The sequence below is a fragment of the Podarcis vaucheri genome, assembly GCF_965113315.1.
Source record: "Podarcis vaucheri genome assembly, chromosome: 7".
Classification (NCBI taxonomy): Eukaryota; Metazoa; Chordata; class Lepidosauria; order Squamata; family Lacertidae; genus Podarcis; species Podarcis vaucheri.
This window is the reverse complement of record NC_138765.1, coordinates 73,108,862-73,126,566: the sequence shown is the minus strand read 5'-3', so window position 1 is coordinate 73,126,566 and position 17,705 is coordinate 73,108,862. Positions and strand designations below refer to the sequence as shown.

At 47.3% G+C, this 17,705-nt stretch overlaps 1 protein-coding gene across 1 annotated transcript; it reads left to right on the top strand.

The window, feature by feature from the left end:
- The first annotated feature begins 1,048 nt into the window (after window positions 1–1,048).
- Window positions 1,049–16,766, top strand: PRXL2B (peroxiredoxin like 2B). Its single transcript, XM_082230650.1, has 7 exons — window positions 1,049–1,200; window positions 4,374–4,578; window positions 6,781–6,832; window positions 10,079–10,142; window positions 10,806–10,881; window positions 13,310–13,428; window positions 16,569–16,766. Exons 1-7 carry the CDS (start codon window positions 1,141–1,143, stop codon window positions 16,593–16,595), a joined length of 603 nt encoding a protein of 200 aa, XP_082086776.1. The 5' UTR covers window positions 1,049–1,140; the 3' UTR covers window positions 16,596–16,766.
- The last annotated feature ends 939 nt before the right edge of the window (window positions 16,767–17,705 follow it).

Sequence of the window (17,705 nt, the reverse complement as noted above, 5' to 3'; positions counted from 1 at the left end):
CCAGCATGACTAAGCCACTTCTGGCGAACCAGAGCAGCGCACGGAAACGCCGTTTACCTTCCCGCTGGAGCAGTACCTATTTATCTACTTGCACTTTGATGTGCTTTCGAACTGCTAGGTTGGCAGGAGCAGGGACCCAGCAACGGGAGCTCACCCCATCACGGGGATTCAAACCGCCAACCTTCTGATCAGCAAGTCCTAGGCTCTGTGGTTTAACCCACAGTGCCACCCGCGTCCCCTATACAGCACTAAACTGTGACCCTAATAACATTCCCCTTTACCAGCCATTTGATGGTTGAAATATTTTGGGCTGTAACTAGAGGATTGCACCTCCTCTATGACTGCACGCCCCAGCTTCTGGGTTTCTACCCAGAAGTCGCCACCACTGCCACTGTTGTTGGTCACATCCACCCCATGCCATTAAAGCATTAAAGACTTGCCTTCCTGGGTGGTTTTAAAGCAAAGTTTGCTGTCGTGTGTGAATGAGATTCCTGCATTGCAAGGAGTTGAACTAGATGACCCTCAGGATTCCTTCCAAGTCTACGGTTCTATGCTTCTACAGTACTTTCCCCAGAAAACCCTGGGAACTGTAGTTTGATAAGGGTGCTGGGAATTGTAGTTCTGCAAGGGAGCACTCTTGGAGGAAGAGGGGTGCAGGGGGAGTGCACCGCCCCCGGCAGCGCGATCCCGGTGGGGTGCCATCGCAGCTGCCCCCCAGCCTGCGCTGGAGCCACACCCCCGCAGGTGGCATGCCACGCCCCTGGGATACGTGCCAGCCCCGCTCCCGCCTGCTCTCCGCCCCCAGGTGTCGGATCATGAAGCTCCGCCACTTCGCCTGTCCTTTGCCCTGCTAACCCGCTTCTGCCCCTGCTCAGCTCTCAACATGCAGCTAACAGCTCTTTCTGCCGCCACCAGATGCTTCTTAATATCTATGTTTCTCTTGGGGGGGGGGAGGTATCTCCTCCCTGTCTGGAGCTGCTGGCTAGCTCCGCCCAGGTTATGCATATGCATAAGGAGTCCTGGAGGAGGGAGACTTGCAGAAGCCAGGGGGCGTGGCTTTCCTATCAGCTGACGCAGAGCCCGTAAAGGGAAAGGGAGCGCGAGACCCAGGGAGAAGGGTGCAGTTTCAGAAGAGCAGAGATGGCGGTGGATTTAGCCAAAGTGGGAGCCAACACGCTGAAGCATGCAGTCAGTGGGGAGGTGAGACCCTTTACATAAGACGGCGGGGCGTGTGTGTTGCGATTTTTTAATTCCGCAGCTGCATAGCAAACGGTGCGATCCGGCAAGTCGCTTGAAATTTTCAGCTACCTGCATGGAAAAGCGTTGTGCTTTTGTAACTGCCTAGATATTCCGAGCTCTTGCCTTGCGCTCAGCCAGCCTGGTCGCCCCTCAAGAGTCCTGGGAGAAACGCTGTTGTCGTCGTCTCTTCTGCTGCTGCTTGATCCTTTTTAACGAGAGGTCCTGGGGGCTGAACCCAGAACCTTTGCATGCAAAAGGCACGAGCTTTGCTGCTGAACTCTGGTTTAACCAGCTAACCAACTGAGCTTATTCGTCTCCCATTTCTAAGAGGTTGTTGTGCGTTGTCTTTGGGCGTCTTCAGCGCAGAACTGACATTCTCTTTGCTTTAAGGGGGCAGGGAGCAGTGATGGAAGCGGATCGGGGAGAGGGTTTGAAACAGGTCCACTCTGCAGGGGTGGCTTAATTTGGTTGCTTTCCGATCTTTCCTCCAGAAGAGGAAAGGAGGCTGTGCGTTGTATCTGCTGGCTAGCTAGCTGTACTGGAACGACGTGACATCTTTTATTTTATTTTTAGCAAACCTAGCATCCTGCTATCCTCATTATTCTGCACTCTGGCGGGTTGAAAAAAACTCTTGTGTGGTCTGACTCACCAACAGTCCTAAGGGCCAATTAGTTTTATTCCCATATTTCAGAAACTTCTCTGGTGAGTGGTTGTAGGGCTGAGAGAAGCTTGCCTTATAATGGGTGAGATCTGAACTCTGGGCTTTGTGAGTGATAGTTCCAAAACGACATGTTGCGCTTGGTTAATAATGCAACCATATCTGTCTTGATTCAGGCTTATGCCCTGCTAGTTAAGTGAGGTTTACTTCTAGATGAGTGTGTGTAGGATTGCAGCCTTTTGCCTGCTCTAGGGGCCATAGAGACTGAGATAACTTTATCACTTAATTCACAGTATCACACTGGTATAAGCTTATGCTATACTGAGTTTGACCCCTGCTGGAAACTTCATTATTTCAGCAAGCCTACCCAAACATATGATTTAGCTGCCTATATTTGTTGTGAAAGTTTTACAGATTTTATCTGTATTTTAATTATTATATTTGACTTAATAAATATCATTAAAAAAATTAATTATTATATTTGTGTGTGGTTTTTAAATAGCTTTACCAATTTTGGCTGTGTTCTGTCCAGTTTTTATATATACCACATAGAGGGGTCTAAATATTATAATTATAATTAATTTAAATATAAGTAATAATTAATTATTACTTAAATTAATAATTAATTATAATAATTTAATTATTATAATTATAAACGTCTCTAAATCAATGAATCAAAAATATGTGAGATTAATGCCCATTATTGCCTGGTTTACCCTTTCTTCTGTGGTTTCCCATTGTGTCTGTTTCTAGATTGAATCCCTGCGATGGGGTGAGCTCCCGTTGCTCGGTCCCTGCTGCTGCCAACCTAGCAGTTTGAAAGCACGTCAAAGTGCAAGTAGATAAATAGGTACCGCTCCGGCGGGAAGGTAAACGGTGTTTCCGTGCGCTGCTCTGGTTCGCCAGAAGCGGCTTAGTCATGCTGGCCACATGACCCGGAAGCTGTAAGCTGGCTCCCTTGGCCAATAAAGCGAGATAAGCGCTGCAACCTCAGTCAGTCACGACTGAACCTAATGGTCAGGGGTCCCTTTACCTTTATACCTGACATGCCAGCTGCAGAGCTGATGATGGGGATCGACTGAAAGGGATGTGCAGGCACCATCTATTAGCTGATTGGCGCCTGGGCAAAGCCCTGCATGTGCCAAGACCTGTGCATTCCTCAGTCTGGCCTTCCTTGGTCACCACTAAATAAAACATTGCCTGTGAAATCCATCTGGGGACACTCCTGCCTGTTACGTCAGAGTTTTGTAGGTCTAGTCTTGTGAGTCGTGCTTTGACCATCTGCCAGGCTGTTGCTTGAGCTGCCGTTGTCAGGATTTCACAGTTTGTCAACACCGCATCCCAGCAATTACCTTCCTACTCTTTCAGTCTAAAGCTTGGGCTCCCTTTCAAAACGAGGATACTGCAGAGCAGGACTGGGGAATCTCTTTGGCTCTGCAAGCCTGATTCTTCTCTGTCCTGACCACTGTGGGCCAACGTTGGCAGGCGGCAGGGAGAATCCACACGTCACTCACCTGATGTTGTGAGGACCCCAGGTGATGATGGACAGGTGGTTTGTCCTGCCCACCTGTCAAAGTCCTTGTTTCCATGCTGTAACACTACCTATGTCACAGGTGATGTCAAAGTGGGGAACCCTTTCCCTTCCAAATGCCATCAATTTGCCATCAATCCTGACCATCGGCCATGCTTGCTGGGGCTGATGGGAGCTGTAGTCCAACAATATTTGGAGAGCCAAAGGTTCTGCATATAAACCTTGGTTTAAGCGGCACCTTCCACATGAAGCCTTTGATTTTTTTCCTCCTTAATTGTGAGGCTGAGGCTCAACAGCTTAGTACATGCTTTGGATGCAGAAGGTGCCAGGTTCAGTCCCTGGAATCTCCAGGGAAAGACTCCTGTCCATGCAGATCTGCTGTCTTGTCAGTGAGTAGACAACATGGAGCAAGAGAGGCAAAGTCTGTCCCTGCACAAGGCAGCTTCCTATGCACCTTCAGGCCAAGGGTTCAAGGGAAAGAATATCTGCTTGCATGTATGGTTCAGTGCCGGGCAGCTCCAGGTAGGGCTGGGATAGATTGAAGCTATGAGCCATAGCTAGTCAATGTAGGCCTACCATGATGCTCTTCAGATGTTACTGGGATCCAACTCTCATCATCCTCAGGAAGAATTGCTAATGGCCAGGATGATGGGAGTTGTAGTCCAGAAACTACTAGAGAGCCAGGATGATGGGATTTGTAGTCCAGAAACTTCTGGAGGGAGCCAGAACCAACAATTCTGTGTTAGATGGACTCGGTGGAAGACATCTTCCTACATTTCTCAGGTGTCTGAGAAATCTGGCTCTGCAAAAAATAAGGATCAAGCCCCTGTTATGCCCACTTTATTATCCAATAGCTCTTTTGCTGGGCATTCAAGCCTCATCATGTTCCACAAGAAGGAATCTTGCATGAGCAACAACTTTTATGATCTTGTCTGGTTTTTCCAGGTGGTGGAGCTGAGGAGCATTTGGAGGGACTGTCCTTGTGTGGTGCTGTTCTTGCGCCGTCTCGGGTGCCAGGTGTGCCGCTGGATTGCCAAGGAAACCAGCAAGCTGAGAGAGGTGCTGGAGAGTAACGGTGTCCGCTTAATAGGTGTTGCGCCAGAAAGCCTAGGCCTGCAGGAGTTTCTGGAGGGAAATTACTTTGCGGGAGGTAGGTCTTGGATCATAGGAGCCCCATGAAGGAAGGGGGAGAGAGACATTTTGTGGAGTGCTTAAGGCAGGCATGGCCAAACTTGGCCCTCCAGCTGTTTTGGGACTACAGTTCCCATCATCCCTGACCACTGGTCCTGTTAGCTAGGGATGATGGGAGTTGTTGTCCCCAAACAGCTGGAGGGCTGATATCTTATGACTGATGTCAATCATAAGTTATCAGTCAAATCAAAAATTTAAAAAGGAATGGAAATGTTTTGAAGATTATATGTTAAAATATTGTTCTAAGAATGATATGCTAATATGCCAATAAAACTGTAAAGTATATCTATGAATTGGAAAAGAGAAGAGATAAAAGAAATACAAAGTATGATACATTTGGAGAATGCAAAGATAAAGGTGGAAATAGAGATTCAAAGAAGTAGAATTGTGGTGGAGGGAAGCTGCAGGTGTGGAGGAATATTATATGATAAGTATGTAATATTTGCTTTCAATATTTTTAGGGTGTCTTCAATCTATTCTTTTTTTTGGTTGTTTTTTTTCTGAACTACTCATTTAAACAAAATAAATAAAATTGAACAAAAGAAAAGAAAAAACAGCTGGCGGACCAAGTTTGGCCATGCCTGACTTAAGGGAACCTGCTGTTTGATAGCTGAGCACACAGTCTCTCCTTTGTTTGGAGATGTGTTGAAGCAGACGTTGGAAGTATAACCAATCAGGCATGCCGCAAGCAAAGGCTGGATGGCTAGCCAATGGGGGATGTTGTCAGCAGAGGTTGGCTGGCTAGCCAGTCAGGGATGCTGTGCAGCAGATATCCCTTCCAGCTCGATTACATATGCCTCTACTAACATGCCACTTGTATAGGGAAGGCTTGGCTTGCAACCCACCAAGCTAACTGCTGGCTGCCCCTGCCCACCTCGGCTCAAAGCAAGAATGCAGAAGTTTGACTGTCCAGCCAATCATCCTCTGTGCTTGGCATGTAAGCAGAATCTGCCTTGCTAGACCTGTGCAAGGTTGTCGGAAACCGCCACTCCACATTAAAATTGTATGGAACGGTTTTGTTTGTTTTTAGTCTTAACTTATGTGTAAGAATGGGGCCCTTCAGATTTTGTTGGAACTCCAGCTCCCATCAGCCACTGTGAACTGGGGATGGTGGGAGTGGGAGTCCAACAATATCTGGGAAGGTCACAGGTTTCCCATCTTGGGTGAAATTGTGTTGGCTTTGTATTTCTTGAAAGGTGCATGCCTTTGTGACTCTCTCCTGTCTTTGGGAGACAAAGAAGCATAGGGTATAAACTGAGCCCGACAAATGCAGTAGTTTGCATCCAGCTAAGCTCAACTCAGAGGGACGTGGGTGGTGCTGTGGGTTAAACCACAGAGCCTAGGACTTGCCAATCAGAAGGTTGGCGGTTCGAATCCCTGCAGCGGGGTGAGCTCCCGTTGCTCAGTCCCTGCTCCTGCCAACCTAGCAGTTCGAAAGCACATCAAAGTGCAAGTAGATAAATAGGTACCACTCCGGCAGGAAGGTAAATGGCTTTTCCGTGCGCTGCTCTGGTTCTCCAGAAGCAGCTGTTTCATGCTGGTCATGTGACCCGGAAGCTTTACACCGGCTCCCTCGGCCAATAAAGTGAGATGAGCGCCACAACCCCAGAGTCGGCCATGACTGGACCTAATGGTCAGGGGTCCCTTTACCTTTACCTTTAAGCTCAACTCTGAGTAGGCCCCTTGAAATTAATAGACCTAAGTTGTTTATTTTAATTTAGAGCATTTATGCCTCATTCTTCAGCTGAAAAAGACTGCCAGGGGGGCTTACGTACTGCCAGTAAAACAAAACAGCCCTTGCCCACAGGCTTGGAATCCTGGGGGGGGGGGGGGGATGACAGAAAAGGAAAAAGGAACAGGGAGGGAAGAGGAAACCCAACAAACCCAGGTACCAGTTCTTAAATAGTAGCTCTTGTAATGAGCGGCTGGTACAGAAACAGTTCAGGGGATAGGAGATGACTGATGGAACTGGACTTTCAGGAAAGCAGATAGAATGGACCTGTTTATTATCTCTTTCCCACTGAGGCAGCCTGGCAGCAATTAGTCATCATTAATTCCCATGGGTCTACTCTGAGTAGGAGTAACAACGGATGCTCCTCCAGGCTTTTAGATGGCTGGAAATGTTAGTCTTTGCATTGAGTAACTTCTGGTTTTCTTTCAGAACTCTATCTGGATGAAACCAAACAGTGCTACCAAGATCTCGGATTCAAAAGGTATGTTGCATTTTTAGCATGTGTGTTGTGGACTTGGAAAGTCTCATTGAGCATTATTGTTCTTATTAGTTACCCACCCTAAAGTCCCAGGGCAGGTTACGACATTAAAACACAACATTGAAAACAGTTTGAAACATCTTACAATCAATCACTAAAATAAGGTGAGTCATAAAAATCGAGCATTTGTCTCCCTATTAAATTAAGGTTACCAGATTTTTTCAAAGAATCCGGGGACACTTTTGTTTTTGAAAATAAATAAAATTATTTTTAAAAAGTTAAAAGGTAAAGGTAAAGGTATCCCTGCCCGTACGGGCCAGTCTTGCCAGACTCTAGGGTTGTGCGCCCATCTCACTCAAGAGGCCGGGGGCCAGCGCTGTCCGAAGACACTTCCGGGTCACGTGGCCAGCGTGACATCACTGCTCTGGCGAACCAGAGCCGCACACGGAAACGCCGTTTACCTTCCCGCTTGTAAGCGGTCCCTATTTATCTACTTGCACCCGGGGGTGCTTTCGAACTGCTAGGTTGGCAGTTTAAAAAGTTATTACGTCTTAATTATTATTTTTAAATATCTTCTCTTCTGTGGTCTTCCTTTGGGCCCCAGCCTGCTCTCTAGGAGCGCTAGTCACCATGGAGTAGGCTCAGGCGAGCCTGGGCTCGGCCACGTGTCCTTGCCCTCCCGGTGCTCTCCTATCTTTTCTCCTCAGCAGCTGCAGCGGCCTGGCAAAGTCAGGGCTTCCCTCTTTTTTTCTGCTTCCTCTTTCTCTCTCTTCCTTCTCTTTCTCCTCTCCTCCGTCTCCCTGCATCAGCTCTGGGGTTTTTCCTGGCCCCGGAGCGTCGCTGGGCAGTCGGCCGGGTGGCCAGGCGCTCTCACTCCCAGCTCAATTTGGGTTACAGGAGGGTCAGCGGTTCCCCCAGTTGATGCGCCGGGTGTCCCTGGTTCCCCCTTGGCAGTGGCAGCTGCAGTCTCAGCAGCCCAGAGCCAGCTTAGTAGAACAGTTGGCTCTGGCAGACTTCAGGAGCTGCTCGCTTCCGTCGCGCCTGCCATTTGGCCTCACCGGAAGTCCCCATATGTTGTGTCTTGTGCCGTTGAACCAATCACGCAACATTCATTCCCTACTTATAAATCTGCAAAACTTCAAATATAAATCCGGGGACATTAAATGAAATCTAGGGACATTCCGGGGACGGATTTTGTCCGGGGACAGATTTGTAAATCTGGGGATTGTCCCCAGGAAACGGGGACGTCTGGTAACCATATATTAAGTGTGCTTTGGATCATGACCATAGTGCCATAGAATCATAGAATTGTAGAGTTTGAAGGGACCCTGAGGATCATCTAGGCCAACCGCCTGTAATGCAGGGATATGCAGCTGTCCCACACGGGGATCGAACCTGTGACCTTGGTGAGAGATTCTGCACAGTTTAACCTAGGCAAGGGTCTGTGGCTCTTCCCCTTACCCCTCAGATAACTCAGGCCATTTCTCTGAAATGTGAGCTTTGGGGTTTTAAAAAGGTGTCTGCCTCTTTCCTTCTTGGTGACATAAGGCAGGTTTTTTCAGAATGAGGGCCACAATTCCTTCTGGGCAACCTTCCAGGGACCGTGCAGCAGTGGTGGGAGGGGCCAGAGGCCAAAGTGGGTGGAGCTACTAATACAAAGCTTACCTTTGCCCAGTAGGCTAGTCTCTATGCAGACTTACACTGCATACTCGGTCCTGCACCCACAGAGTAATATTCTGCACTTTTTTCTTTCTTTTTTTATGTGGCGGCTACCTCCTCTCTCCCCATAAACATATTGAAATTGAAATACTTTATTGGCACTTGTACAACTTGTATACAGTGAGATTACACGAGCACCCCCACTCAGCTCTCTTAGTCTTAATTCCCCTCGTTTACTGACGCACACCCACCAAACCCGAAAGTCAGTTGCCCTGTTGTTATCTTTTCATTCAGCAGCCTAACAGCCCACAGATGGAAGCTGTTCTTTACCCTGTTGGTGCGACTAATCATGCTTCTATATCTTCTGCCTGAGGGCAGGGGATCAAGAAAGTGCCGGCCAGGGTATGAATCATCCCTGAGAATTTTCCTCACTCTCCTGAGGCAACGTTCTTCCGCTATTTCATCCAGCAGATTCACGGGACAGCCCATAATATCTTGTGCTGTATTCATCACCCTCTGTAGGCACTTCCTATCAGTTGATGTCAAACCAGCGTACCGCACCATGATGCAGTATGAAAGGACACTTTCTATTGTTGACCCGTAGAAGGAGATCATCAAATGTTGATTGACATCATTCTTCTGCAATACTCTGAGGAGATGGAGTCTCTGTTGGGCTTTCTTAACCACCTGGGTTGTATTTATTTTCCAAGTAAGGTCTTCACTGAGATAAACTCCTAGGAATTTAAAGGAAGAGTCTCTCTCCACACAGCCCTTCCCGATGTACAGCGGGGCTAGTTCTCCTCTCTTCCTCAAAGAATATTGGAATGATGCTAGGTCCAGAGCATTGTGGAGGTTGCAAAATAATAGCCATGCTCTCAACATGGTTTCTGCACTCGCAACAGCACCAGAAAATAAAACTGTTCTTGCCACTTCTAATGGTGAGCCCCACCCTGAGAAACCTAGATATCATCTCCTCCTCCTGGAGACATTTGGCAAAATGCCACCCCCCTCTCAATTTCTGTAGCCGCTGAATCAGTTGGAGAATTTCAGGGTGCCATTCGCACAAGCCTCCATACCAAAAGCTGGGGCATGTAGTCTTAAGAACACAGGAAGTGACCTTAGACAGAGTCAGACCATCGGTCCATCGAGCTCAAAACTGTCTATGCTAGCCTTTCTCAACTTATCACCCCTAGCTAGCAAGGCCAGAGTTCAGGGATGATGGGAGTTGTAGTCCAACAACGTCTGGGGACCCACAGGTTGAGAACTGCTGGTCTATGCTAGTGTTTCTCAAACTTGGGTCTCTAGCTGTTGCCAGACTACAACTTCCATCATCCCTGACCGCTGGTCCTGCTAGCTAGGGATGATGGGTGTTGTAGTCCAAGAACAGCTGGAGACCCAAGCTTGAGAAACACTGGTCTACACTGACTGGCAGTGGCTCTACAGCACTGCAGACAGAGGACATTCCCAGCCCTATCTAGAGATTCTTAGGATTGAACCTGGGACCTTCTGCCTGCAAAGCCACCACTCTTGAAAATAATGTTCCACCTGTGTCCCTAATGTTTTGACTCTAACTTGCCTTCCTCCTTTTAGGTACAATGCCTTAAGTATAGTCCCTGCAGCTCTGGGGAAGCCTGTCCGACAGGTCATCACAAAGGTCAGTTGCTGAAGACTGTTGCTAACAGAGGAACACTTTGACATCCCTGGGGGTTGTTAGTTACAATGGATGATGCCCTACATGAAATTGAAGGACCGTGGTCCGCCTAGCCTGTGCTGTTTGCACTAGCTGCAGTGAATTTGTGGTCCCCTCCAGACAGCTCTCAAGGAGGACACAAAGCAGGATGGGTGAATAGTGTAGCTTGGGAGAGCTCCAGGGGCCTGATGGAAAGGCCAGGAGGGCCAGATTTGACTCCTGGGCTTGAGGCTTGGCATCCCTGTTCAAAGCCTTATTGGCAATTCCCAAACCACCAAGTCCAAGTGTGCTTGTCACTTTTCTGATTTGCTGTGCTGGCAAAAAGTATGTTTAAAGATTTCGGGGTGGGGAACAAGCAGCTCCTATTTCCACTGTGAGCCCCCTCAAACATTGCATTTAAATGGTCTCTGAAAGCACTGGAAAATGTCCCAGCTGAAACTTCTGGCCCACCATTTGGCCTCACCGTTGAGCTAGGGACCCTCCAGAAATCTGAAGGTTTGTCCTTAGACTTGGCCTCCAGTGGGACTTGGAGGATGCTGGGTAACTTCTGAAAGAGCCTCTTTAACGGATGGGGATTGGGGCCTGGGCTTTGATCTTCTTTTCCTCCTCACCCCCCCCCCCCTGCAGGCAAATGCCGCTGGTATTCAAGGCAACTTTTCTGGAGATCTTCTGCAGAGCGGTGGGACGCTGATAGTTGGCCGAGGTAAGGGGGCAACCTTCCACTGCCCTGGCTCAATTTCTGTTAATGGGGATTGGTTTTTTGCACATTGCAAAGACAACATAAATGGCTTAGAAAATATATAACATTAGCTTGTTTTGGGGAAAGGATGTAGCTCAGTGGTAGAGCATCTGATTTGCATGCAAAAGGTTTCAGGTTCAATCTTCAGTGCCTGCAGGTAGGGCTGGGAGAATAATTTTGCGTGACACTCTGGAGAGCTGCTAGGGAAAAATTGTGGAGAGTAGATATGAAATATAATTAATAATAATAATTTATTACTTATACCCCACCCATCTGGCTGGGTTTCCCCAGACACTCTGAGCAGCTTCCAACAGGAGATTAAAAATACATTAAAACATCAGTTATTAAAAAACTTCCGATGTCTTCTAAATGTCAGATAGTTGTTTATTCCTTTGATATCTGAGGTGAGGGCATTCCACAGGGCGGGAGCCACTACCGAGAAGGCCCTCTGCCTGGTTCCCTGTAACTTTGCTTCTTGCAGCGAGGGAACCTCCAGAAGGCCCTCAGAGCTGGACCTCAGTGTCCAGGCTGAATGATAGGGGTGGAGATAGTCAGCACCAACACTTTGAATTGTGCTCGGAAACATATTGGGAGACAATGTAGCTCTTTCAAGACTGGTGTTATGTTGTCTCGGTGGCTGCTCCCAGTCACCAGTCTAGCCTGCTACATGTTAAAGGAAAGCTATTGGAAAATGATATACAGATGGTATTTAACAACTAATAAACTGGCCAAGATGTACAAAACTGTATCAAGTAAAGGTTGGAAATGCAGAAGTCTGAAGGGCCATTTTTTCATATGTGGTGGACTTGTAAAAAAAGCAACAGGCTTTTGGGAAGTGATACATAATGGATTGAAAAAGATGGTTAAAATAGCCACCCCCCAAAAAAAGCCTGAAGCATTTTTGGGGGGAATAATGGAGTGGGCCTCAAAAAAGTTGGTCAAAAGTTGTTTATGTATGCTGCTGCTACAGCTGGAATTCCATATGCGCAGAAATGAAAGAAGTTCCAACGAAATAGTGGGACTCAAACTATTATACTATATGGAGATGGCAAAATGGATGGCAAAAATAAGAGACAAAAAAGACAAAATGTTTGTGGAAGAGTTGAGAAAATATTATAGTGAAACGAAATGGTAGGCAGGAGGAATGAGGAATGTAAGCAAAGGAATGAGAATGATAAAGGAATGTGATGTAGGATATACATTATAGAAATAAGTATTACATGTGAGGCATTAGATAAAGGATTTGAACAGAAACATCATGGAAATAAGGATGGGAGGTCAAAATGTGAAGGGAATATTGTATTGAAACAGAATAGAATTTTTTTAATTGTATGAAAACCAAGAAAAAATTATGGGAAAGCTACTGCCACCCACACTAGACTCTTAGCTTCTTTAATAATAAATAAATAAAATAGGTTTTTTTTATTACTTATACCCTGCCCATGGCTGGGTTTCCCCAGCCACTCTAGACAGTTTACCACAAAAGATTAAAATAAAATAATTCATCAAATATTAAAAACTTCCCTAAACAGGGCTGCCTTCAAATGTCTTCTGAAAGTCAGATAGTTGTTTGTTTCTTTGACATCTGATGGGAGGGCTACTGGCTGGCTGCTGTGCAATAGAAGATGCTACCATAGACAGACCCAGCATGGTTCTTGAAAGATGTCCATTGCTCTCTTCCAGGAGCAAGATGAGGGCAGAAAACATTTCACAGGAACACTGGAATCTGCCTTATTTTTGTATATTTATTTAGAGCGTTTGTACCCCGCTCTTCAGCCAAAAAGGCTCCCAGGGTGGCATACACGAAATCAAAACAAGACACTTCCTCAAACAAACAAACGACACACAAGGGTAAAGGGACGAGGAGGGAAGAGGAAAACAAAACTCAAAACACACCAGTTTCTAGACAGTTGTTCCTCTATTGAACAGTTGGCATAGTTCAGGGGCAGGAGGTGCCTGATGGAGGTGGTTCAAATGCAACGAGCCTTTTGCTTCCCATCTCTCCTGCTGAGGAAGCCTGGTGCCTCCAGATGACATTTAAAGGGAGAGGAGACCTGATGATGCATCCATCCAGTCTTGCATTGCCTACAGCCAGGCTTCCTCAACCTCGGTCCTCCAGATGTTTTTGGCCTACAACTCCCATGGTCCCTTGCTAGCAGGACCAGTGGTGAGGAATGATGGGAACTGTAGTCTCAAGACATTTGGAGGGCTGAGGTTGAGGAAGCTTGGCCCACACTGACTGGCTCTTCAGAAACAGGACGTTCTCCCAGCCCTACTTGGAGATGCCAGGCATTGAACCTGCGACCTTCTACATCCAAAGCAGGGGCTGAAACACAGCGTCCCACAGCTAGTACCTGTTTACCTCTTCTCTCTCTTTCCCTTCTCATTCCAGGAGGGGAGAATCTGCTTTTGTATTCTGCTCAGGAGTCCCCCGGTGACTACCTTCCCTTGGAGTCTATCGTCACTGCCCTTGGCATCTCTGCAAATGTAGAAGAAGGAGCAAAGCCTCAGGTGAGCAGCTCTCTGTCTTAGAGATCACCCTTGGCTCCCACCCTTCCTCCAAGGACTTTGGGGACAGCATTTGAAACCAGTAGTCGAGGGGTGGAGACAAATGAGGCCCTCTGCACTTCTTCCCCTGGCCCTTGGGCCCACACATTACCAGCCATGCCGTACACTCTACTTGAGAGTGTACAGTGGTACCTTGGGTTAAGAACTTAATTCATTCTGGAGGTCCGTTCTTAACCTGAAACTCTTCTTAACCTGAAGCACCACTGTAATGAGTATGAGTTACTCGTGCGTAAACTGTCCCCGTTCTGGGCTTAATTGCCTTGGTTAAACCGTCCTGACTGCACAGCCCATCTCAGCGTGGCTGCCTCAGTCACTAGCAGAATCTGTCTGTGGGTGTTTCTTAAACCTTTTCCAGCATAGAAGCTGTCTGACTCCTAGTCGCCTCCTCCTCTCACTGCGCGGGAGTCTTCTGCGCAGGGAGGGCGTGGGTAGTGGAGGGCCTGTGCTCTCCTCACTGATGTCCAGAGAAGAATCCCGGAGCTCTCCCTCCGCTTCCCCCATTTGCCCCCCTTTATCCCTGGTGTTGCGCTGATTTCCTTCCTCCTCTACCGAGCTGCTTCTCCCCCTGGTGCTGGGTCCTTCGCCTGCAGAATCTGGGAGCCTCCCCTTCGCCTCTCGCTCTGATGTCAGTTCCCTGACAACCACTTTAGCTAATGGGGCCTCCCACTGCTACTGCACTGCTGCTGCGTAATTTCTGTTCTCATCCTGAAGCAAAGTTCTTAACCTGAGGTACTAATTCTGGGTTAGCAGAGTCTGTAACCTGAAGAGTATGTAACCTGAAGCGTATGTAACCCGAGGTACCACTGTATATGCCTGGCAGAAAGGTTTCTCAAACTATGCTCATGCCTCTGGTCCCACCCACCATGAGCTTGTTGCCCTGGAAAGGTTGAACACACAGGATTGTGGCCCTTAGACTGGGAAAAGGTAACCCTGTGTACCTTGTGGCAGGGAGTTCCATAGTTTAACTATGTGCTGTGTGAAAGAAGTACATCTGTTTGTCCTGAACTGGCACTTCATCATACAAATTTACAGGACGGATGCATTTGGAGTATTGTGTACAGTTCTGGTTGCCTGGTTGTTTTGAGACTACAATTCCCATCATCCCTGACCACTGGCCTGCTAGCTAGGGATCATGGGAGTTGTAGGCCAAAAACATCTGGAGGGCCGAGGTTGAGGAAGTCTGCTGTAGAGCTGGGAAATGTTCAAAAAAGCGCCACCAAGCTGATCGAGGGGATGGGTAAATCCCCTGTGAGGAAAATGTAGAACAGTATAGACTTCTTAGGTTAGGGAAAAGGCAAATCTGAGGCAATGTGATGATGAAATCATCGTACTGTAGAGTTGGAAGGGACCAGAAGAGTCATCAAGTCCAACCCCCTGCAATGCAGGAATATTTTGTACAACGTGGGACTCGAACCCACAACCCTAAGATTAAGAGTCCTATGCTCTGTTGACCTGAGCTGCCCAGGAGTGTTTTAAAGGTGTTTAAAATGATGCAAGGTGTAGGCAGGGAAGACTTCCCAGGGGGAGAGACTGAGAAGCAAGGAAAGCTCCCAGGTGAGAGCTGGGAGGGTCCACCATTTTCTGTGTGAGACAAGGGTTAAGAGCTACCTTTGAGAGAGGGCTCTGCATTTGCTTTTTCTTTCTCTGGTTTTGTTTTTATTTAGATGAGTTTATTTTATTGTATGGCCCTCCCATCAGATGCCAACGAAATAAACAACTATCCGACTCTTAGAAGACATCTGAAGGCAGCCCTGTTAAGGGAAGTTTTTAATGTTTGAAGTTTTATTCTGTTTTTAAGGTTCTGTTGAAAACCACTCAGAGTGGCTGGGGAAATCCAGCCAGATGGGCGGGGTAGAAATATTATTATTATTTATTATTATTATTATTATTTATTATTATATTTTTATTATATCATGAAAAAGCTTTAATAAAACCTTAATGGAAAAAATAATAAATAAAATGATGCATTGTGTAGAGTAAGTGCAAAACAGTCCCCCCCCTCCCACAACGCTAGAACTTACAGACATTCAATGAAGTTGGAAGGTTCAGGCAAAAGAAAATACTTCTTCACACAGTGCCTGTTTAAACTATGGAACTCACTCCCACAAGGTGTAGTGATGATTGCCAACTCGGACAGCTTTAAGAAGGGGACAAATCGTTGGAGCATGAGGCCACTAGCCACAATGACTACATGCTATCTTCTCTGTCAGAGGCAGTAAAGCTCTTAATACCACTTGCTGTGAAGTACAGAAGGGGAGAGTGCTGTTATCCTTAGGTTCTGCCAGCAGGCTTCCCTTCTCATGGGATGCTGGACTGGATGAGACATTGGCCTGATCCAGCTGCAAGGTTCTTACATTCGTACCCCATCCCTACTGCAGACAGTCCTGAGCTATGTAGGCCCATGGTCCCAACTTGGTATAAGCCTAAGGCAGCTTCCTATAGTAAAGGTAAAGGGGCCCCTGACCATAAGGTCCAGTCATGGCCGACTCTGGGGTTGCGGCGTTCATCTGGCTTTATTGGCCAAGGGAGCCAGCATACAGCTTCCGGGTCATGTGGCCAGCATGACTAAGCCGCTTCTGGCAAACCAGAGCAGCACACGGAAACGCCGTTTACCTTTCCGCCGGAGCGGTACCTATTTATCTGCTTGCACTTTGACGTGTTTTCGAACTGCTAGGTTGGCAGGAGCAGGGACCGAGCAACGGGAGCTCACCCTGTCATGGGGATTCGAACTGCCGACCTTCTGATCGGCAAGTCCTAGGCTCTGTGGTTTAACCCACAGCACCACCTGCATCCCTAAGGCAACTTCCTATACTCCCCTGTAAAAGGAGGGCTTCTTGAATCTGATGACGACTCTAGCAAATGTGCAATTGGAAACTAGGCTCTACAAAATTAGGTGGTGAAACCTTGTGTCGACTTAATGCAGGTCACAGAGCAATTTTTAGCGAAGCTGAGACAGAAAAATAGATGGCGTTTTAAATCTGAAGATGCTAAATATACCAGGCATTGTGCAGGGATGGGGGGGAGGGGCTGAGTATTTCTTTTGCAATAAACAATTGGACCAAGTCCCTTTCTCTGTTCTGCAGTGCACCAGCGAGGCCTGTAGCAGATGAAGAAGAAAGCGACCAAACTGCTAACAGCCTCTTGTTCTCCTCCCCATCTCCCCTTTTCACATTTCAAATGAAGACCAAGCTGTTTGTCATAGTAGAGTGATGATGTTCTGTCCCGTTTTGTAAATCTGCTCGATGAAGAATGAATAAACTTGTTACCAATTGGTTACCATGCTACTGGTGTTAATCAGCTGCTTTCGGGTTCAGGGAAGCACGATGTCCTGTGGTGTCGATCTCAACAACACATGATGTGCACTTGACGTGGAGCTTCCAATTTGACTGTCATTTTCAGGGACAATTGGTGGACTTGTGCGACATGGCACCCCGCCACTGCTCCTGAGAGATCTTGCTTCTCTAAGGGAACACACATGCAAATCCATTCCTGGTTCTCTCTCTTCCCACAGCTGCCCCCCATTTTCTGTGCATCCGAATTGAGAAAAGAAACAAGAGCAGCCTTTTTGTTAAAAATAATAATCTGAGTCTCCATAACACTGGGATATGGAGTCTTTGGTTGTCTCTACTGTATGTTGTTGGACTCGCATTCCCATCAGCCCCAGCCAGAAGATGGGCAGGGATGATGGATGCAGTAGTCTAGCAACATACGGAGGGTCCACAGCTGCCCCACCCCTGCTTTGATCTCTTGCTCATATACTACAAATGGGCCAGCGATCTTGCAAGGGGTTTCCCCTGCAACCTTTGCCTCCAGAGGTTTGAAGGAGAAGTTGGCCATTCTTGTGAGACATTGCAATCTTCTCTGCGGATTGCAAATTAGAATGTGTGGTGTGTTTCTATGGGAGAGGGCCATAGCTCAGTGGTAGAGGATATGCTTTATGTGCAGAAAGGTCCTAGGTTCAATCCGCACCATCTTGAGATAGTGCTGGGAATGTCCCAAACCCTGGAGAGCTGCTGGCCATCAGTGGGAATAGTGCTGAGTTTGATGGTCCCAATGGCCTGACACAGGATAAGGCAGCTTCCTCTGTAGGTACAAGCTACAGGGGAAGAGGAATACAGTGAGTGTTGCAAAATACGCCTCCTTGTGCTCACTAAGGCTGGGTATGCTTCAGATGGGTATGTTTTGCCTGGAGAAGAGGAGATGTGGTATAATGACCATCT

Excerpts from the sequence above, each read along its gene's own strand:
- PRXL2B (XM_082230650.1), top strand. The coding sequence starts at position 1,141 with ATGGCGGTGGATTTAGCCAAAGTGGGAGCCAACACGCTGAAGCATGCA. Across the intron at positions 4,579-6,780 it reads GGGAAATTACTTTGCGGGAG|AACTCTATCTGGATGAAACC; the intron begins GTAGGTCTTGGA and ends GTTTTCTTTCAG. Across the intron at positions 10,882-13,309 it reads GACGCTGATAGTTGGCCGAG|GAGGGGAGAATCTGCTTTTG; the intron begins GTAAGGGGGCAA and ends TTCTCATTCCAG.